Source organism: Stegostoma tigrinum, chromosome 1, assembly GCF_030684315.1.
Source record: "Stegostoma tigrinum isolate sSteTig4 chromosome 1, sSteTig4.hap1, whole genome shotgun sequence".
Lineage (NCBI taxonomy): Eukaryota > Metazoa > Chordata > Chondrichthyes > Orectolobiformes > Stegostomatidae > Stegostoma > Stegostoma tigrinum.
This window is the reverse complement of record NC_081354.1, coordinates 137,685,859-137,709,426: the sequence shown is the minus strand read 5'-3', so window position 1 is coordinate 137,709,426 and position 23,568 is coordinate 137,685,859. Positions and strand designations below refer to the sequence as shown.

At 41.2% G+C, this 23,568-nt stretch overlaps 1 protein-coding gene across 1 annotated transcript in view; it reads right to left on the bottom strand.

Moving 5' to 3' along the window:
- The window catches only part of npr2 (natriuretic peptide receptor 2), a 159,475-nt gene that overhangs the window by 27,072 nt on the left and 108,835 nt on the right, over window positions 1-23,568 (bottom strand). The window contains exons 15-18 of the mRNA XM_048527762.2: window positions 22,939-23,107; window positions 17,850-17,996; window positions 8,069-8,192; window positions 3,629-3,697 (exon numbers count right to left, since the gene is read on the bottom strand). Coding sequence (XP_048383719.1) covers window positions 3,629-3,697; window positions 8,069-8,192; window positions 17,850-17,996; window positions 22,939-23,107 — 509 coding nt within the window. The remainder of the gene's footprint in view (window positions 1-3,628; window positions 3,698-8,068; window positions 8,193-17,849; window positions 17,997-22,938; window positions 23,108-23,568) is intronic.

Here is a 23,568-nt window from a genome sequence, read left to right as displayed (position 1 = left end):
GCAGAGACAGGCTGGGCTGGTTTTGGGATGCAGTGGGGGGAGGGGAAGAGCTGGACTGGTTTTGGGATGCGGTGGGGGAAGGGGAGATTTTGAAGCTGGTGAAGTCCACATTGATACCATTGGGCTGCAGGGTTCCCAAGCAGAATATGAGTTGCTGTTCCTGCAACCTTCGGGTGGCATCATTGTGGCACTGCAGGAGGCCCATGATGGACATGCCATCTAAAGAATGGGAGGGGGGAGTTGAAATGGTTCGCGACTGGGAGGTGCAGTTGTTTATTGCAAACCGAGCGGAGGTGTTCTGCAAAGCGGTCCCCAAGCCTCTGCTTGGTTTCCCCAATGTAGAGGAAGCCACACCGGGTACAATGGATACAGTATACCACATTGGCAGATGTGCAGGTGAACCTCTGCTTAATATGGAAAGTCATCTTGGGGCATGGGATAGGGGTGAGGGAGGAGGTGTGGGGGCAAGTGTAGCACTTCCTGCGGTTGCAGGGGATGGTGCCGGGTGTGGTGGGGCTGGAGGGCAGTGTGGAGCGAACAAGGGAGTCATGGAGAGAGTGGTCTCTCCGGAAAGCAGACAAGGGTGGGGATGGAAAAATGTCTTGGATGGTGGGGTCGGATTGTAGATGGCGGAAGTGTCAGAGGATGATGCGTTGTATCCGGAGGTTGGTGGAGTGGTGTGTGAGAACGAGGGGGATCCTCGTTGGGCGGTTCTGGCGGGGGCGGGGTGTGAGGGATGTGTTGCGGGAAATGTGGGAGACGCGGTCAAGGGCGTTCTCGATCACTGTGGGGGGAAAGTTACGGTCCTTGAAGAACTTGGACATCTGGGATGTGCAGGAGTGGAATACCTCATCGTGGGGGCAGATGTGGCGGAGGCGGAGGAATTGGGAATAGGGGATGGAATTTTTGCAGGAGGGTGGGTCCTCATCCTCAACAACTTCTGTTTCGATTCCTCCCACTTCCTACAGACAAAGGGGATGGCCATGGGTACCCGCATGGGCCCTAGCTGTGCCTGCCTCTTTGTAGGTTACGTGGAACAGTCCCTCTTCCGCACCTATACTGGCCCCAAACCCCACCTCTTCCTCCGTTACATTGATGACGGTATCGGCGCCGCCTCTTGCTCTCCAGAGGAGCTTGAACAGTTCATCCACTTCACCAACAGCTTCCACCCCAACCTTGAGTTCACCTGGGCCATCTCCAACAGATCCGTCACCTTCCTGGACCTCTCAGTCTCCATCTCAGGCAGCCAGCTTGTAACTGATGTCCATTTCAAGCCCACAGCTACCTAGAATACACCTCCTGCAAAAATTCCATCCCCTATTCCCAATTCTTCCACGTCTGCTGCATCTGCTCCCAGGATGAGGCATTCCACTCCCGCCAATCCCAGATGTCCAAGTTCTTCAAGGACCGCAACTTCCCCCCCACAGTCGCCGAGAACGCCCTTGACCGCGTCTCCCGCATTTCCCGCAACACATCCCTCACACTCCGCCCCTGCCACATCCGCCCAAAGAGGATCCCCCTCGTTCTCACACACCACCCCACCAACCTCCGGATACAACGCATCATCCTCCTGCACTTCCGCCATCTACAATCCAACCCCACCATCCAAGACATTTTTCCATCCCCACCCTTGTCTGCTTTCCAGAGAGACCACTCTCTCTGTGACTCCCTTGTTCGCTCCACACTGCCCTCCAACCCCACCACACCCGGCACCTTCCCCTGCAACCACAGGAAGTGCTACACTTGCCCCCACACCTCCTCCCTCACCCCTATCCCAGGCCCCAAGATGACTTTCCATATTAAGCAGAGGTTCACCTGCACATCTGCCAATGTGGTATACTGCATCCATTGTACCCGGTGTGGCTTCCTCTACATTGGGGAAACCAAGCGGAGTCTTGGGGACCACTTTGCAGAATACCTCCGCTCGGTTTGCAATAAACAACTGCACCTCCCAGTCGCGAACCATTTCAACTCCACCTCCCATTCTTTAGATGACATGTCCATCGTGGGCCTCCTGCAGTGCCACAATGATGCCACCCGAAGGTTGCAGGAACAGCAACTCATATTCCGCTTAGGAACCCTGCAGCCCAATGGTATCAATGTGGACTTCACCAGCTTCAAAATCTCCCCTTCCCCCACCGCATCCCAAAACCAGCCCAGCTCTTCCCCTCCCCACACTGCACCACACAACCAGCCCAGCTATTCCCCTCCACCCACTGCATCCCAAAACCAGTCCAACCTGTCTCTGCCTCTCTAACCTGTTCTTCCTCTCACCCATCCCCTCCTCCCACCCCAAGCCACACCTCCATCTCCTACCTACTAACCTCATCCCACCTCCTTGCCCTGTCCGTCTTCCCTGGACTGACCTATCCCCTCCCTACCTCCCCACCTATACTCTCCTCTCCACCTATCTTCTTTTCTCTCCATCTTCGGTCTGCCTCCCCCCTCTCCCTATTTATTCCAGAACCCTCACCCCATCCCCCTCTCTGATGAAGGGTCTAGGCCCGAAATGTCAGCTTTTGTGCTCCTGAGATGCTGCTGGGCCTGCTGTGTTCATCCAGCCTCACATTTTATTATCTTGATTCTTGTACCTGTTCTGATAGCATACAGACCTTTATGCTTCACCTTGCAGAAGAAAAGTTCACTGACTGGAGAAGTGTATTATTGCCTAGAGTGTGGATAGGGCAGTTCTAACTATTTACCATCTATACTGTGGCAGTTTATATTGAAGTAACTTCAGGTGAGACTCTTGAATCAGACTTAACCCAGTTCCCTGATACTTCTTCCAATACAATTTGCAATGCATGATTAAAGGCATGAAACTCTTCAAGAAGCCTCTTCAAGAAGGTAGTCACAAAGGATGTAAAATTACTCTAATAAATCATTAAAATTTCGCACATTAAGAAACAGCATCAGTAAGTTGAAAAATGTATCCACTCACGAGTGATTCAATAACTGCTCAGATACAATTGGCTGAAGAACAAAAAGTTTTTTTCAATATTTTGAGTTGTGATAAACTGGAATGCCTGTCTGAAAGGATAGTAGAAGCAAAATAAAATTTGATAAGTCATAAGAAGAGCAAGTTATTAACAAGGAAAGAGGAGGTTGGGATTGGATTGCTCTTTCAAAGAGCTAGTACAGGCATAATGGGTTAAATGGTCTCTTTTAGTGCTGCGAGTATTCAGATGATTGTAATACAAACTCAGTTAATTTAACATGTACACCACACACATATTGGTAAGGTCATCACTTATGCTGTTATCTTCGTGGACAGATTTTTTTCATTTCTTTTGCCATTTTGTCAGTAGTCCGTTCTGTTTGAAAAAAATTGTTAAAAATGCAATATGGTTCACATGGTGTGCATTCAGAGAATTTCACATTTCATTAACAGCTGACATTTCTCAACAAACTTAAACAGTTTAGAAACAGCTATCACATGATCAAACACCAATCCTCAGTCCTAAGTAGACTGCTGTACGTAATGTAAACACACACACACACACACACACACACACACACACACACACACGCAACAAACTTCTCCCATTTTGTCTGTTTGTATAATGATACCATTCAACTTAAAGATGGCAGGGTGTAATTGCTACTGTTTGAAATGTATTTTGCATACCTTGTAGACATCAAAATTGTCAATTATCGCATCAAAACACGTATAAAGATCATTCAGCAAGGTCACAACCTGCATGAAGAAATAAAAAAACACCTTATCTGCAGATGTATTTGGAAGCAATTCAGCAACAAAAAAATGAATAAAATATATAAATTCTCCTATTAGCAAAGTAACTAAAGTATACGAGAAAAAGATATTATGGAAAACTATGTAAACAGCTAACTCTTCAGAAAACTGCATTTAATTGTGTTTTGAACACCATTCTGTTGGCTTAAAGGGGCTTCCTTGATAGGTTGACAAAAACAGAAAATGCATGTATAGAGAGGGAAAAACAGTTCAGGTCAGGACCTTTCGTCAGAACAATCTGATGACAGATAATGTTAGCCCTTTATCATCCTGCAGATTCTCCAGAGTACTTGCACAATTTTCTATTTTTGTTTTCAGCATCCAAAGTATTTTGTTTGTGCTCAATAGATAGACCAACTGTTGCCATTTTTTCTGGGAAATTGTGTTAGTGGCCATTTTCAACACATGAAAATTCCACACGCTCATCGATGAAGATATATATGTGGAAGATTTAACTTATGATGGGCAAGTAATGCTGTGTTAAAAAACATGAGAGTTAAGAGAAAATATAAAAGAAGTGTCAACAGTAAACACAGTTTGCTTGAGGAAGGAGGAGGCTCTGTCTACATTTGTCACAAATGCAACAAAGTGGGGTCTCCCATGTCCACAAGCGTAAATGCTGCCCACTTGGCATCTCAATGTCTCCAGTAAAAATTAAATGTAGAAAGGCCACTCACTCATATCAGTTATTAATTCAGAAAGACTCTACATCCCTTCCAATTGTTTTGTTTAATGATAAAGGTTTGGTTTCCATAATTGAATAGTCTTTACCATCACTTCTGTCTATATAAATGACTCAGTGGCTATTTCCAGAGTGGCAACTCCGTTTTCTAACTGAATTCTTGGACTTTTTCTCAATATGGTGGGCAGGCTATTTTTGCCCCAAATGAATGTGTTTGTTTTGCAGAATTGAAGAGTAGATGATTTTTTTTCTAGACCAGTGCCCCAAGAATATCGTCAGTAAGAACACCACCACCTGTAAGTTTCCCTCCAAGCCACTCACGAGTCTGTCTTGGAAATATATCACCATTCCTTCACTGTTGCTGGGTCAAAATCCTGAAATTCCCTCCCAAAGGGCATTGTGGGTCAATCAACAGCATGAGAACTGCAATGGTTCAAGAAAGCAGCTCACCACCACCTTCTCAAGCACAACTAGGGATGGGCAAGAAATGCTGGCCAGCTAGCGATACCCATATGTAAAAGAAAAGTAATTCACAAATCTGATAAGGCTGTTCTGAAAATGATGTATTTGGGTATTCAACCATTTTGGATACCTTCTGGCTTGGCTATAACTTTTATTTTATTTGGGCTATGTTTGTGGCAAATGTTACCACTAGGTGGAGCACCATCTGCACATGCGCAAAATTGAAGTGTAGTTTTAAGGTCATATCCAGTACATTCTAAATTAATTTAATTAAGGGCCAAAGAAGTGAAAACACATTTGCAGCAGCCCTTGAGAGTGGTCTTACAGATGGTCACCGCATTTGGCATTTTGCGCAGACCTTTTACTATGTGTTTTGACAGACCCATTCTCCTTCACTGTCCTTCACACAGCTCGATTTCCCCTTCAGGAGCTGCCCTTGGCATGCCTATACCCGATTTTAACACACCTCTTTTAATTTTGGCAGAAAACTACTTAGCCTTTCAGTGATAAAGACTAAGACTAAATAAAGACAACTTGTGGTTTGCAAATGTTTAAAAGTGCACCAATTTTCTGAAAATGCACCAAAAACTACGTAGCCTTTACCCTCTGGGCTGTGTTTCATTAATGACCTGGTATTACAGGTGCAGTTGCAGATGGATTGCACTCGGCCATTTTTAAAGGTTCTGCCCCATCTCCTGTGATAGGAACAAATATTGCAAGTCACTGATTCATTTTTGTTATTTATGGTTAAGGGAGGTGTGTGTCTTATTGTCTTTTTAATGAACACTTGACAGAAGAAATCATTCAGAATCTTTAATATTCTATGTTCAACCTCCATCCTGATTTCATTTGTACTTTTTACGATATTCACTTCTTCTCTGATTGATTTCTCCCTTAATTGCAGTTGAGCTTTTCTAACTATTATGTGTTGGCTGTGCAGATATGCTTTTTACTGGATCTTTATAGTTTTCATTTTCCCATTTGATGATATTTTAGAAACATGTTTTTACTTCTTATAATTCCTCAATGAACCATCTTCATTGTAAAATATCATTTTGTAGGCATTCTTATTCTGGCTGTGTATAAATCCTGTATTTTTAACATTAGTCCTTCATCTACTCTACTACAGTGTTCAGTCCAAATCATTTGCTTTGACTGGTCTCTCATTCCGTTGAATTTAGCCCTATTAAAATACTACACTTCCTTTTAGCTCTCAGTGTACCATAAAGCAAATGATGCTAAACTGTTTTGCTTTGCTGTAAATCAGACATCTTATTTTCATTTTCTCTGCTTTGTTAGATAAGTAACAAATAGCAGGTCAAGTTGCGCTGTTGCTCGCACTAACTAAGCAATACTGAGCCTGGAATCAGTCATGCATTATATTTACCAATGCCTTCTCTAAACCATTGGGTACTCCTACTTTGTATTTGATTATTGAAACAGCCTATTAAGATAGGTTTGTTTCATTGTACCCTTTCCTGCTTACATACAACATTCAAACAGCATCTGGATGGGTACGTGCAAAGGAAAGGTTCAAAGGGATATTGGCCAAATGGTGACAAATGGAACTAGATTAATTGAGAATATTTGGTCGGCATGGACCAGTTGGACTGAAGGGTTTTTTCCATGCTGTACAACTCTATGACTCCATTCCAGAAGAGTTTGTATATTCTTTGTCACCAGATCATGTTAGTTTTTCTTGAGCATTGTCTCTCTTCCTATTGTTTCCCTAACCTGTGCCCTATGTTCTCTCGATCTCATCTTACATTAGTCATTAACTGACAGAAAACATTCCCAATTATTTACAGAGGCAGTATTGCCTTTATTAAAAAAAAACTAGAACCAAACAATTATTAACTAAGTTAATGTGAATTTAATTCAAAGTAAATGCATGTTTTTATGAAGATTGTCAGAATTGGCTATGAATCAACAACCTGTTACATAGCCTCTCCAGGCTGTAATCTCTAAGGTTTATGGATTTAAATTAAGGAGCAAATTCAGAACCTTGGTCCCAAATCCTACCTTTACTGGTGAGTTAGGGAGTTATAATAAAATATGTTGTTACCTGATATAAGATGAACATAAACATATTTCCTAGATTTTGTTTGAGGAAAGAAATAGAAGCTGGCACTTAATTCTTTGCTGAAAACCATGAAACAAGATTGGTTTCTGCCAATCTCTCATGTTCTGAAACACATTGGCAAACGTGGATCTTCTGTGCATAAGGAATATGGTCCATAATTGACTTGTCTGAAACAACAGATTAGATTTACAACTTACTGGTCTGAATAGAAACTGATGTGACAAATCAGTTCTGTATTATGGAAGCATCCTGTCTTTTGATTTCCATTGATATAAAGGAAACAAATATCAAATAATTTCTACAATAGGTGGACAATCACAAGCCAATTTTTTTTATTCATTCAGTGTGTCATTGGCTGGGTCAGCAGTTATTGTCCATCCCCTATTGTCATTGAAAAGGTGGTGGTGAGCTGTTTTCTTCAATTGTTGCAGCCAATTTGGTGTGCTGCAGAGGAGTTTCAGTATTTTGACCTAGAGACACCGAACATACAGCGATATATTTCCAAGTTTGGATTGTCAGTGGCTTGGTGGGGATCTTGCAGATGGTCATATTCTCATGTAATAGCCTAGCCATCAAGTTGCAAATCTGTAGCAATATGAATTCAAAGATCATGTACTTTCCCTTAATTTGTGAGCTAATGAACAGCATTGGTACTAACAGGAGATGTATGTGCTGCTTTGTTAAGTTATTTTTTGCACCAAAATTATTTGAATTGTGGCAGATTGCATTAAACCTTTCCTTCGTTCATCTTGCCCTAGGGTTAACTAATGACACAGGTACTTATTTACACACATCAACAACCTAATATTAGGTTCGAGTGTTTTAATAGAATACAATCCAGAGTCTTTTTTAGTTTGCCCAAAGTATCTAATTCCATAAATAAGTTTAAAATGGTAAACAGTATGCTGGTATCTGGTGCATATATTGATATGGATGATACAAATTAGGTGGTATAATTTAGATTATGATTCACATTGCTGAAATTATGCATACAAGAAGGCAATATCATTTATAGAAATTGCAATGAAAATATTACATAAGTGTAGAAGGTTGCAAAATTAATAGACCTCAATTAACAATGTACTACCTGTAGTGGTGTGCTTTCTGCGGACATTGAAGTGAATCCAACAATATCGCTGAAATAAATTGTGACACTGTCAAATGCCTCTGCTTGTACTGTCTCGCCCCACTTCAGCTGTTCTGCCACTGAGCTGCAACAAATAAATGAATGTTTAAATAAGTGCAGGTTCTGTGTGTCTCACATCAGAAATTTTTGATTTAAACCCAAGAAAGAGATTGACTATCATCAAGGAATCAATTGTCTCATATCTTTACAAATGAATACTGTTTTGAAACATCTACTTATTTTAGCCTGAACTTTTCATGACTCATTCTAATGCACTCAGAACCTAGATTATGTGTTTGCTATTGAATACATAAGACATTTCAATTTTCAAACAAAAGCAAGTTGAATTTTGAAATACATAGTGTTTAATTATTGTTTCTTTATCATCTACATTATCTGCACAACTAGAAAAATTTGAATTATCTCTTGTTTGGGTTTTGTCAATAGCAATTAGAATACTTTCTTTTTTTGACTTTTTGACCCATTGGGGAGACAGAAACATAAAGGGACATGTACAGAGAAGTAGATTGCTTGCTTGTTCCACACGCATAGAGCTGGAACATATTGCCATCTTTTACTGAACCTTTCCAATTAGGATTACAACAACCCACAAGACTACTCCACAATAAAGCTAAAGACCAGATGCCTCATTTGCTATGGAAAATCTCTCCCTATACTCCCCACTCCAGCAATATTTACCCTTGTTATTTATTTGCAATCAATGTTTCTTGCGTACCTTATTGCTGTGCAATGACAGCTTTCAAAATTTTTAAAAGTTGTACACATAATTCATGTCCAGTTTTTAAAATCGCAAATAGTTTGGGATTTCATCGCCGATAAAATTTCCAGTATATCATTCAACAGAAAGTACAAACTGAATGGTTTGATTCTGCGTTGTCTTATTCTATAATTTGATGATTCTATGAAATTGACTTAGACTTACATTTAGACCCTGTAAAACAGTATCCTGTACACCATTATTGTCATAAAACAGCGAACTTTCTGACTCAGCATGATCATTGCAATGTATATGCATAGTCCTGTCAATGGTTTATTTTTATGCCAGCGCTTATAAAGGAAACTGTTTGTGTAATCTTGTCATACTGTAATTACATCCTCAAGGCAGTGCTTATTCCATATTAGAATCACAGGCTAGGGATCCATAATTTTCAGCTTTTGTGCTCTCAGAATGTGCCAGGAGTGCTGAAAAAGACAATCCAGCTGACTTGTTCATGAAAATATGTTTTAAAACACTTCACTTCACTCATAGGGCACAGTTTACCCCCTCCACTGATAAATTTGCAAATGGTGTGAGGAGGGGTGGTCTGTACACTAACTTGAGTTGTGTTCTCACTTGACCAACACTGATGTGTCTACAATTCCTTACCCCAATTGTGACTCGATTCTTTCCCTAATTGAATTTCAGACCTTGGGATCCAGGCACTTGCAGACATGGCCAATAGTGCTGAAGCAAATTAAATTGAAGAGAGGCCAGAAATAATGGAGTGCAAATAAAGTACAACTTTAAAGTTTGGAAATGTACAGTAAGTGGATCGGAGACAAGCTGTGATGGTGCGGAGAAGCTGGCATATGTTAGCATCTATGAATGTGCAGTGCGTGTAGCCTTTGGTTATTGGTACTGGGTGTTCAAGATGGAAGTCTGGAGAATCAGGTGGAGAACTCACATTGCCAGATACCCTCTCTGGCTAACATGTTAGGGATTTTCATTTCTGTTCTCCACTGTCTATCCAGTGGATCATAGAATGGGAAACTGCATGTTAATAATGTGAGATTAGTTAGGAATAAGGATGACAGTGAGGGATAATCCCCATTAATAGGCCTCTTGCAGCACACTTGCAAGAATCTCATCTCAGCATCTGGGACATTGTTGAAAATTACAACTTCAAGGTCCTGATTTCAAGGTCAGAAATTCCATGATACCAAATTTCTGACTTTGTCCACCCCAGTCTAGCACAGGCACCTCAACATCCTGATTTCAAGAAAGGCCTTGTTCCACTTCTCATGTGACTCTTGCAAATTTCTCAACACACCCACGCCATTCAGGCCCTGGGAAAAGTCAACCCATTGAATTTGACAGTTTAGGTTAATTAACTCATAAATGGACACAGTCCCTGTCAATCAATGATGTATTCAGTTATACATGCTATTGCTCAAACTTCTCATGTTTGTTATATATTTATTTTGATTTGGACGTGCAGGTTTCACATGGTGAGATTCTTCCTTAGGAATTTAAACGTACACTGTGTTGATTTATAAAGAAAAGGAAGCAGCATGTACTGTAACTCTGTATCTTCAATCAGATTGTCAATTTACAGGAAGGTCTGCAGCAAGTTGCACAATTAAGCTGACCACAGTCAGCCAAGAGCAGCTACAGAAAGATTGGCTGGTGCTAAAAGTAATGTCACAGAAAATGACAGTTTTGTAAAAGCAGGTGATAACACAGAACACACAAAAAAAGGGGCTGCAAATCACACAGGGGGCCATTGCTTCAGAAATAAATTCCAGCAATAATACTGTCATGAAAAACTTCAGCAGGACTTACAGGAAACAAAACAACTAATCAAGCAGCAAAAGGAAGCCATCCAGAGATCCAAGAAAACAAGTGGACTTCACAAGCTTCAAAATCTCCCCTCCCCCCACTGCATCCCAAAACCAGCCCAGCTTGTCTCCGCCTCCTTAACTTGTTCTTCCTCTCACCCATCCCTTCCTCCCACCTCTGCCGCACCTCCATTTCCTACCTACTAACCCCTTCCCGCCTCCCTGATCTGTCCGTCCTCCCTGGACTGACCTATCCCCTCCCTACCTCCCCACCTATACTCTCCTCTCCACCTATCTTCTTTTCTCTCTGTCTTCGATCTGCCTCCCCCTCTCTCCCTATTTATTCCAGAACCCTCTCGCCATCCCCCTCTCTGATGAAGGGTCTAGGCCCGAAACGTCAGCTTTTGTGCTCCTGAGATGCTGCTTCGCCTGCTGTGTTCATCCAGCTCCACACTTTGTTATCTTGCTGAGAAGACTTGACAGGTTTTAGAGCAGGTTATGAAGGTGAAAATATATTGCAGCAACAGAACGTTGAAACTTCTGTAGAAACCAGGGTATAAAAACAGAAACTTATAATGTGTCTACCTGTTTTAACTGAACTAATCCACAAAATTAATCAATCCCTGTTGAGCGATTGATCATTAAACCATTATCTTTATCATGACACACAGTTTTCCAGTGAAGGTATCATTCATTTCTGGATAAAAGTAACTAAACGTTGGAAAAGGCTGCCTCAAAGTGTTTTATAGCACAAGGAGTAACTGTTCCATGTTTTTAATACAACTGCCAATTTTGCTCACACCAGGCCATTTAGGGATTGGTTGAGAGATAAAGGACACTCTGCTATTCTTCTTCAAATGGGTCTGCATGATATTTTATGATGAAAGAGGGCACCCAGGGAGGTTAGAATCTTATCTGCACAGTATTTTATTGATTTCAGCTTAAATTATATGATCAAATCTCTGGTGTAAAATAAAACACCTGACCTTAACTCGAAGTGAATTTTGTTATCAGTGAGGCATTGCTTATACAACAAAGTACTTTTATCAGGCCACTATTTTATAAGTGAGCTATTTTGGGATTTTCCCATCCAAGTCATTCAACCCTTTCAGTATAATACAGTTCTCTGCAAGCATAGTTTGGCTAGTTCCAGATCCTGATGGCGCATGGAATAATGGAAAGGTGAAGAAATCAGGCTCATTTCTCAGACTTCGGTAGGAAACCAAGATCTGATAGTTTGAAAAGTTATAATGACATGAAGGGTTCCATTCACCATGAGTAGAATTTGCCAGGCACTAAATGATTGCAGAGATAATGGGAACTGCAGATGCTGGAGAATCCGAGATAATAAAGTGTGGAGCTGGATGAATACAGCAGGCCAAGCGGTATCTTAGGAGCTTTTGTGCTCCTAAGATGCTGCCTGGCCTGTTGTGTTCATCCAGCTCCACACTTTGATATCACTAATTGATCTGCACATTGGTAAAAATGTTGGCAGAAACACATGAGAATGGCCTTTAAGGAGCTTCTCGATGTCAACAGGGCAAAATCCTTTTATCCAAGCAACCCTCGAAGCTTGAGACGAGAGCATATATTAACATCTCATTATTAGCTCATCTCACCTTATTGGTATGCCATTTCCCATTCTTCCACCTGCTGAACAGAAACTTGTCAGTGACCATAGATGAGATGGAAGCGAGAGTGATTACCTGGCAACCTCAGCTCACTGCTTGGTCCTCCATCTTTCTAGCCTGGGTACCAGTCACCAGCATCTCATGACACCCTCCATGGGCAGTGACTGTATGCATTCCCACCCAAAGAAATTCATATCTGACATATACCAGCCTCAGTGGCACATCTCTAAATCACGCGCAAGTGTGTTCTGCATTTCCATGGCATCCTTCATTGTGATGCTTTGCATACAGGAACAGAGGACCTTGGGACATGAGTAGGCTATTCAACTCCTCAAGTCCATTGCACCATTTAATGAGATCATGGCTGATCTGTGATCTAATCCCTTTGGCTCATATCCCTTAATACCTTTGTTTAACAAAAATTAAGCTATCTCTGATTTAAAATTAACAACTGATCTAGTACTGTATCCACTGCCATTTGTGAAAAGACTTCCAAACATCTATCCTCCTTTGTGTGTGGAAATGGTTCCAGCATTTTTTCTGAACGGTCTGGCCACAATTCTCAGATTGTGAGCCCCAGTTCTAGAAACCCCAATCAGTGGAAACAGTTTATCTTTATCTCCCCTTTCTTTTCCTGTTAATAAATTGTAGCCTTCGACCAGATCATCCCTTAACTATACCATTAGGTTGACTTAACTATATCTTAGTGATGCTCTCTTGCTCACATAGCACTCGCTCACTTTGCGATTACACGAAGGCTTCACCTCTGCCTTGCCTTTTTGTGCTTTGCGACCTCATTCGGAACTTGAAGGCTCACAGTGCTTGGGAATTAATCCTGGCTGCATCAACGCACAGAGTGGGTGAAATACTTCTGTTCCTTCTGCTAAAGCATGCGGGCTCTACTTGTGAATGATGTGAATCACCTCAAAGGGCAACAGCATGAATCATGGCGAAGTGGTAGCATTGTGATAATATTTCTAAACTAGCAATCCAAAAACCTAAGTTAAAAAAAAACTAAAAGAATTGTGGATGCTGGAAATCAGAAACTTCTGAAGAAGGATTTCTGGACCCGAAGAGTTAACAGTGATTTTTCTCCATTGACACTGCCAGGCCTGCTGAGATTTTCCAAAAATTCCTGTTTTTGTTTAGCTCAGAAACATAAGGTAATGTTCTGGGGACATGTGTTTGAATCATTGTAAATAGTGAAATCTGAATTCTAAAACTCTGGAAATTAAAAAAAATAAGCTAACCTAACTGTGATAACAAAGTGTGAAGCTGGATGTACACAGCAGGCCAAGCAGCATCTTAGGAGCACAAAAGCTGATGTTTCAGGTCTAGACCCTTCATCAGAGAGCTGATGTCTGATCTCTGATGAAGAGTCTAGGCCCGAAACATCAGCTTTTGTGCTCCAAAGATGCTGCTTAGCCTGCTATGTTCATCCAGCTCCACACTGTGTTATCTCGGATTCTCCAGCACCTGCAGATCCCATTATCTCTAACCTAACTGTGACTTTTGTTGATTATTGCAAAAATCCATCTGGTTAAATCACATCCTTCAGGGAAGGAAATCTGCCATTTTTAACTGGTCTGGCCTATATATGACATGAGGCCTTGACTCTTAACTACCCTCTGGGCAAAGAATGATGGGCAATAAACCAGCAAAGTCCACATTCCATGAAAAAGTGTAAAAAAAAGGCACTTTCATAGTGTAAGGTGAAGTGGTGGCATGGTGGCTCAGTGGTTAGACTGGCTGCCTCACAGTGCTAGGGTCCCAGGTTTGATTCCACCCTCGGGTGACTGTCTGTGTGGAGTTTGCACGTTTTCCTCGTGTCTGTGTGGGTTTCCTTCAGGTGCTCCAGTTTCCTCCCACAAAGATGTGCAGGCTAGGTGGATTAGTCATGCTAAATTGCACATAGTGTTCAAGGGTGTCTAAATTAGGTAGGTTATGCGGGATGGTTCTGGGTAGGATGTTGTGAGGGTCAGTGTGGACATTTTGGGCCAAAGGGCCTGTTTCCACACTACAGGGGTTCTATGAACTGTTCCATGATCATAGCATTCTATATGTGAAAATATGCATTGCCCAACTCTGTGGGGCACAAATGCTAGTCACAAGCAATCTTCAAATATTTCATAGCAGTTTGAAGTTAGTCATTTCTGTGAAGCAGAAATAATCATAGATGATCTTACATGTAGGGTCCGTAAGTCATACAAAGGAAATGCAAGGTATCATAGGCTGCTCAAGAGGAGGAACTAATTTCCTCTCACCCTGAACTAGAAACTTTTGTCAACATATCCAACGTTGTGTTTGGGTAGAAGACAAGGACTTAGTATTCACAGAACACATACAACCTCTGGCTGTCTTTGCATGATATAGCTGCATTCATCAATATCATTCTGTCAAAGATCCATCTTGAGGCTTTCCATAGAGTCCTCCATGTACCCCCCCGCATGGAGAACATGGTAAATACACATTTGTGTGTGATGCACATACTGACTTGTTCACATTCACTAAACATTTGTTTTGTTTCTGCTATTCCCCTCAGAGGTTGAATGGAACCAATACCAATGGATCTAGCCACATCATGGGCTCTTCATACAATGGATGCATCGAAGAAGAACAAATGCATTCAACGAAACCAGGACCTGCAGCAACTTCCAGCAGATGCTGAACAGTGTCCACAGTGAGGAAATTGCAGCAAAAGATCCCCTCAGGGTGCACAGGAGGTACAGGAGATCCTGAGCTTATCATCCTTGATACCATGTCCTTGAGATGAGTAAGGTGCAGTTGTTAGTAGCAACAATGGATATCCTGAGACACCGTCACAAATGCCAACTCCTGGAAAGTGATCTGAAATGGCAGTCAGTTGTGATAAACTTTCATGCAACTACCTGCTTCCAAGGAGCGATTGGAACTCATTAAAGCTCAGAACTCTCAGAACCCTCAACCTACAAGTGTACCAAGGCTCTTACTGATGCTACTTGCGACAGATCACACCATTCATCGTTCTCCCTGTGACGTCAGTTCTGCAGCCTGAACAGTAGTGTTTGCCAAATAGTTGGCTTCCCTCAGACTAAATGGAAATTGTGTTGAGAGCACCATGTCATAATGTAGCAGCAAAGGTTCCACTTAGTAAACATACAAGTCATCTATAATCATTGGTAGCTTGTCTCACAAGCCTGTGCCATGCCAGGTGGCACGGTGGCTCAGTGGTTAGCACTGCAGCCTCACAGCGCCAGGAACCTGGGTTCGATTCCAGCTTTGGGTAACTGTCTGTGCGGAGTTTGCACATTCTCCCCGTGTCAGCGTGGGTTTCCTCCGGGTGCTCCGGTTTCCGCCCACAGTCCAAAGATGTGCAGGCTGGGTGGATTGGCCATGCTAAATTGCCCCATAGTGTTCAGGGGTGTGTGGGTTATAGGGGGATGGGTCTGGGTGGGATGCTTCAAGGGGCAGTGTGGACTTGTTGGGCCAAAGGGCCTGTTTCCACACTGTAGGGAATCTAATCTAATCTTGGGAGCTGGCTAAAGCAAGTGGTCCATTTTTGTTGTCAGAAAAAAATGCTGCTTTGATTTGTTTATTGCCTTTTGCTGTTGCTGAATTATACTTAACATTTTGAAGGGTTTTAAAGCTTTTCAGTATGTATTGGTCCCGCATTGTGAAGTGACAGGATGTCAGGAAACACTGGGTACTGGAGAAAACAAGTAGCACCTAAGATGCTGCTTGGCCTGCTGTGTCCATCCAGATCTACGCTTTGTTATCTAGGACTCCCTAGACAGGGCTGGAAGATGGGATGTGGCTCAGGACAGATATAGTGTGCATGTTTGTTCTTAAATAACAGTACATTAACAAATCTGTTCTTCTACTTGCATGAAGTATCAGCTGTGCCACATTTGTACTCTGAGAGATGTGTTTTTTTTGGGTTCTCCTTCCATACATACAGAGTGAAGGGCAACTCCTGAGTGGTAGTGTTTCATTCAGTGCATGGCTAACTTTAAACATGGTGCTATTATCAGCCTATCCTGCTGCTAAACATTACCTGCAAGAGCTTTGTGAATATATTCATCTGTACTTGAATGTGACAATGGATCATAATCTCAAATTACTTATGGGTATATTGAATTTTAAACGAAAACTTGATTTTTAAAAAAGGCAGACATACAAGCCAAAAGATGGCTGAGGATGCAGATTCAGTTATTGTCTAAAGTCCTTCCATAGATTATACTGAGCCCTGACAAAGAACTGTGGAATATCGCACATGAAAAGTGTCAAGGGAAATTCAGACAGCAACACACCCTGGGGAGAAATGCCGTTCTACAAACTGTACTGTGATCTTCTGTGGTCTGTATTATCTTTTCTCATACTCTAGTAGTCAGTAAACTCAAACTTTATTTAACTTTATGAAGGCCCAGTCAGGAGCATAGTGGGAAAACAGGGGGACAAGGAGGCAGCATTATAAAGATTCCTGAAACCTTATCTTCTTCCTCATCTGAGGAGCCATGAATGAAATTTTCCTGGGAAGCTGACTGAAATCTACAAGAATTATGTGTGGGGACTGAAATCATATTGAAGCCAGGGAGTGAAGAGGGCTGTGTGTCCTCATCCCCATTGGCAGAAACCGTAAGCAGCAGGAATGGCTGCGAAAGCTCAGTTTGGGCCCACCTACCATTTTGCAAAGACTCAGAGTGGACTGACTCTGTAATAATACTTTTTTTGTTTCTAAATTCCAGAAAAACAGGCAGCATGGTGGTTCAGTGGTTAGCACTGCAGCCTCACTGCACCAGGGACCTGGGTTCGATTCCAGCCTCGGGTAACTGTCTGTGCGGAGTTTGCACATTCTCCCTGTGTCTGCGTGGGTTTCCTCCGGGTGCTCCGGTTTCCTCCCACAGTCCAAAGATATTCATGCTAGGTGGATTGGCCATGCTAAATTGCCTGTAGTGTTCAGGGGTGTGTGGATTCTAGGGGGATGGGTCTGGGTGGGATGCTCCAAGGGGTAGTGTGGACTTTTTGGGCCGAAGGGCCTGTTTCCACACTCTAGGGAATCTAATTTGGTCACAGATTCAGCTCCAAGATACTGATTTTATGTTTTTTACAGCAACAGCAGAAAATCTAGACAACAACCAAATTTTGTTGCATACATTTGAGTCTAAAATGATATTTACAATAAGGCATTTCAGATTTGGCTCAGTAAAAATAGTCCAAGTCTACCAACAGAGTAAAAGAATGTAGTACAATATTAACACTTGTAACTTTAGTGCCAGTGTACAGTTCATAATCAGACAACTTTTAACAGGGTATTAACTATAAGCTTCACTTATATCCTTCTTTAAATATTTCAAGCTTTTCAACTTTAAAAGCATTTAAAAAAATTTAGAAACAACAATATTCACATGCAGATTTGTGATTTTGTGATTATGATTTCAATCTGCTCGATTCATAATCCCCTATATTTTAAATTCCTCTTCAATTTTTCAGAACAGCACAATACCTGTTTAATATTTTTGCATAATTTTTGTGTCTGAATGAGTCTTCTATTCATAAATGTGATTAGCTCTTACTGAGGTAAAATTTGATAGAGTAGATTCTCTGCTTTTCTCTTTTCCTCCAGGTAAGCCTGTGTTCTTTCCTCTACAAGCTTCTCCAGGTTATTGGCATACTGCTCCATTCTTGACAGCAAGTTATCCAAGATACTATTACTGCCCTCTCTAAAAGGGAAATACAAAGAAACAATATGTATGAAAGATCATTACCACCCCAGTCTTTAAGTAAAATTCAGTTTGAGCCATGGTTAGATTATTCTCAGTTACCTTTATCATTTCAAATAATATCCTACACACTAGAAAATATTCATCTGTCTTACCAAAAATTGGATTTCTCTGTTGTACTGCTGAATTATAAATTTTCACCTGCCTCTCTCCATTCCAAAACTAAAAGACTGCAAGGCCTAGGAGTAGAGTAGGCCATTCAGCCCGTTGATTTTGATCTGCCATTCAATTAGATCATGGCTGATCTTATAACCTTAACTTCACTTCCCTTGCCTTTACCCAATAGTCCTTGATTCTCTCAATAATAAAAAATACCTGTCTATCTCAGCTTTGAAAATACTTAATGATCTAGCCTAGACAGTCCTCTGTGGTAAAGCATTCCACTGATACACTACTCTCTGACAGAAGAAATTACTCCTCACCTCAGCTTTACATGTTCATCCCCTTATTCTGAGTTTATGTCCTCTGATCTAAGACTCTTCCACAAGGGAAACCAACCTTTCTGCATCTACCCTATCAAATTCTTTATATGAAAATCTTTATGGAAGGGGATAAGGCAGTCAAAGTGTCACTGACCTGTTTCAGATGCTTCTCTGACAAAATTACTGGAGATGGTTTTGCACATATTTGACCTTTAATTTCTTCCCAGAAGGAATAACAGGAAAACTTATGAATGGCATATATATTCGTAGCATCCCTCCAGTGTGGAAACAGGCCTTTTGGCCCAACAAGTTCACTCTGACCTCACAGAATCCCACCCAGACATCCCTGAACAGTATGCAAGATTTAGCACAGCCAATCCACCTACCCTGCACATCTTTGCACTGTGGGAGGAAACTGCAGGAGACCCACACAGACACAGAGAGAACGTGTGCACACAGTCACCTGAGGCGGGAATTGAACAGAGGCCCCTGGGGCTATGAGGCAGCAGTGCTAACCACTGCACCACCATGCCACCCTATTGCCTTGTCTATCTTGTACACTTCAAGGTGGAGCTCCACTAGGACCAGCCTGTTCATTTCAAAGTGTCATTGATTTTGACTGTTATTTTTCTTCTAAGTTGATAGTGAACAACTCTAGCTTCAAAAGACACTCATTTGAATTAAATTTGGTAACTTTGGACACTGGCAGTAAAATAACTTTTTTTCCTTTTAAATGTTGTTGCCTATGCTGTCAGATTCAGATAAGGTAAACGGGTCTCTGAGAGGCAGTTGAGAATTGGCAGCTAACTGAAACCATGACCCATATCAGGTGACCAAAAATCTTATTGCTACACTATCTCTTACTTCATATACAAGTTTCATTTTTAAGGAAGCACTCTATTTATGTTGCAGCTGTACATTATGCTGCAGCTGTACAAAACTCTGGTGCAGCCGCACTTGGAGCATTGGGTACGGTTCTGGTCACTGCATTATAAGAAGGATGTGGAAGCTTTGGAAAGGGTGCAGAGGAGATTTACTAGGATGTTGCCTGGTATGGAGGGAAGGTCTTACGAGGAAAGGCTGAGGGACTTGAGGCTGTTTTCGTTAGAGAGAAGAAGGTTGAGAGGTGACTTAATTGAAACATATAAAATAACCAGAGGGTTAGATAGGGTGGATAGGGAGAGCCTTTTTCCTAGGATGGTGACAGTGAGCACGAGGGGGCGTAGCTTTAAATTGAGGGGTGAAAGATATAGGACAGATGTCAGAGGTAGTTTCTTTACTCAGAGAGTAGTAAGGGAATGGAACGCTTTGCCTGCAACAGTAGTAGATTCGCCAACTTTAGGTACATTTAAGTCATCATTGGATAAGCATATGGACGTACATGGAATAGTGTAGGTTGGATCGGCTTGAGATCGATATGACAGGTCAGCACAACATCGAGGGCCGAAGGGCCTGTACTGTACTGTTATGTTCTATGTTCTATGTTCTTTTCAAAAATAATGGTTGGAAAATATTTGCTGTTTTTAGACATTGAAACAGCCTTCAAGTCTGTTTCTCCATTCAATTCTATAGCATTGAATTCAACATCAACTCTGCCACAGCTTTTCTCCTTTTAACTTCATGCCCTTACCAAAAAAATCTACAGATTTTAATCGTGAGTTCACACAGAACCTTGGGTGGCAAATGCCTTTAATTAAGAGAATTCCAAAAAATGCATTCTTTTTGATTTCATTCCCAAATGACAATTTGCTTAGGAGTGTTGATAATATGAAATATGAAGATGCAGGAAAGTTGGATTAGGAGACAACACTGAATTGAACATTTGATTCATGCTCTTATCAATTTTGCAGTTTAAAGGGTTCAGTTGAGTGTTTGTTGGTTATATTATGTAATTTATTGCATGGCTTTTTTGAAGCATTCTGATTTGCACTCTTGAATTTGAAGACTTTCAGACAGAATCTAGTAGGGGAATCTTTTGTTTTACAGATGACTGATGAAGTAATTAATAAATGTGAGCTACATGTAACCTTTGATTGGTAAATGCCAAGCACAACAAGCAGCGCTGCTGTATTCATACGTTTTCCAAATGAATTTGCGGTGAATTCAATCTTTATTCCAAGTCATATGCACCTGCACTGTTGTTTTCAATATAAGCCATTTGAAACTTTGATGCCATCCTCACATAATCTGGATCAAAATGATTATTAATGAAAAAAAACTTAACAAAGCTTTACAAGTGAGGAAAAAAAAACATGTTGCAAATCCCTAGGAATTACAGAGATAACAAGGTGTAAAACTGGATGACCACAAAAGGGCCAAGCAGTATCAGAGGAGCAGGAAAGCTGACGATTTGGGCCTAGATGCTTCTTCAGAAATGGAGGAGGGGAAGGGGATTCTGAAATAACTAGGGAGAGAGGGGGAGGTGGATAGAAGATGGATAAAGGAGAAGATAGGTGGAGAGGAGACAGACCAGTTAAGGAGGTGGTGTTGGAACCAGTAAAGGTGAGTTTAGGTAGGGAGTTAGAGAGGGGATAGATCGGTCCAGGGAGGATGGACAGGTCAAGGAGGCGGGATGACATTAGTAGGTATGAGATGGGGATGGGGCTTGAGATGGGAGAAGTGGATAAGTGGGAGGACAGGTTAGGGAGGCGGGGACGAGCTGGGCTCGTTTTGGGATGCAGTTGGAGGAGGGCAGATTTTGAAGCTTGTGAAGTTCACATTGATACCATTGGGCTGCAGGGTTCCCAAGTGAAATAGGAGGTGCTGTTCCTGTAACCTTCGGGTGGCATCGTTGTGGCACTGCAGGATGGACATGTTGTCTGAGGAATGGGAGGGGGAGTTGAAATGGTTCGTGACTCGGAGGTTCAGGTGGAAGTACAGCTCCAGGTCATGGTGCAGAGAGGACATACTTCCAAAGTTATTTGTGCAGTTTAAAAAATGTCGTTTATGTTTCATTTCAAATGCACCTTGATAAAATAACTCAGCAGTGGCCCAGAGATGAGGAATTTAAGTGCAGATATCCAATCACTGGCATTGTTATTTCCCATTGTCTTGACTAAGGGAGATTCTGTTTAAGAGCATCTCTAACTACTGATGCAGCTAAAGGGTAAAATCAGCGATCCCATGTTTTCAGTGGGGAGCTGCATACAGGAGAACTCAGTGTGCCTGTGTTCTAACCTTAATCCGATGCCAGAGCCTTTCTGAGCATAGCTTTTGGTAGACTGTGGGCCTTGGGAATTTTCAGACTGATGACTGTTGTAATGCAGTAAAATCAGCAGTTGTCACTCTCTAGTAACTCTCCCAAATCAATGTCGCTCAATCGTAACCTTTGACGACAAACACTGACAGGCTTATGCTCAAAGTTAGAGATATCTGAGTGCTGAAAGTAATGTGGACATTGCTGGATCATAGATCAGTCTGTTTGTCGATGATTTAAAATGAATATTATTTAAACAAGGTGGCACAGAAAGAATGTTTTTGCTTTCCTGATGCTGAACAAATTGCACTGTGTGGTGAAAAACAGAGGCAGGGACCATCCATTTAAATTTCCCAGTGAATTTCTGCCAAATGCCATTTTGACCAGCACAGAGAAAGTGACATGTTGTGACATGACAAATGCTCAAACTAATGTTTATTTCAGCCCTTACAATGCATTTTTGAATTCTGCATATTCCTATGTTTGAAAACTTCTGCGGGTTGTCTTGGCTCCTGATACTTGTGAGAAAGATGTCAGGCCATTCAATATGTGAACCTTGGGAAAGTCTAGAATGGAGTTGGATGTCTTTAAACTGTTAAGTTTAAAATTGTTGTTGCCTTCAAATATTGCAATCAGGTACTGTACAACAAGTCAAAATGTTTAAGTGTTGTAAGAGATCATGAAAATCTGTCCTTAAAAGGATAGTTAACATTAAATTGACCAGCATTATGTAAATGCTAAAATGAATTGGAGCATTTTCTTCAGTGGATAAAGGACTCCTATGCATTCAGCAGTATTAATAATCAATACTAATGTGTCATCTGGGCTCTATGATTTAGTTTTTATATTGATCTAAAATCTAGATATCTATTGATTGAAAAAGATGAACAGCTACCCGTCTTCTTTGATTCCAATTCTAAATGTTGAATGTTTGAATAAAACTGTCAATTTCAAATGCTGTCACATATATTAAGCTTTGGAGATTTATGTTTACGTAGTTTCGCAATGGAAACTTATTATGAATGCTTGGTTAAATTCCATTCCATGTTAATGGATTTAGCTCAGTAGGGGATTGTTTACATAGCTGCCAAGGGCATCATGAGCTTTGCTTTACATGAACATTTGCTTTTATGAACAATTAATAAGATTATATTTCTTCAAGATTGTCTTTGAATGCTTGTTTATTTATTTTGACAGATAAGGCCCTTAAGGGGAGTACTTATTTGAAAGCACTCTAACAAGAAAACCCGATCCTTTGACTTACTTATTGAATCTTGTAATCATAACTTTAATTTGGCTAAAGTCAGGTCTTTCAGCAATGTCTTCAGACCAGCACTTCTCCATGAAATTGCCAAGTTCTTCACTGTGATAGTTGATGTCTGTTGTGGGCCTAAAGTAAGGCTTCTGACCATTTCGGACCTTCTGAACAATTTCTGCAAAGGTTAATATTTGCAGTCAAAAGCATTAAAACATTTTTGCAATTAAATACAGCATAGGATAATACTAAACTGCAGAGAAGCTAACAACTTTATTTTTAGGGAAGGGTCCAGCCTCAGTACTATTGAAACCCATGGAAGATTCTCAGTTAGCTTGGCAAGATACAGAGAACATTTAAAACACTTCTGCAAAAGTAATCCTGGTACTTACGTGGATAACAGCAGATAAAGTTAAATGGATAATTTCTATATAGGGTACTTTCTTATCCATTTAACTAATACATTAATGAAATGGTTTTATTCAGTAGCTGCATTTTAGACTCCGTTTGAAGTTCCTGTTAACATTTCAGTTTTGTAATTGCTTATGCTAATAAAACATATTTTAACTATATCTTCTATGTGCCATTTAGCTCGAACAGCAATGTTCTATCAGTATGTACAACCTGGAGAAACATTCA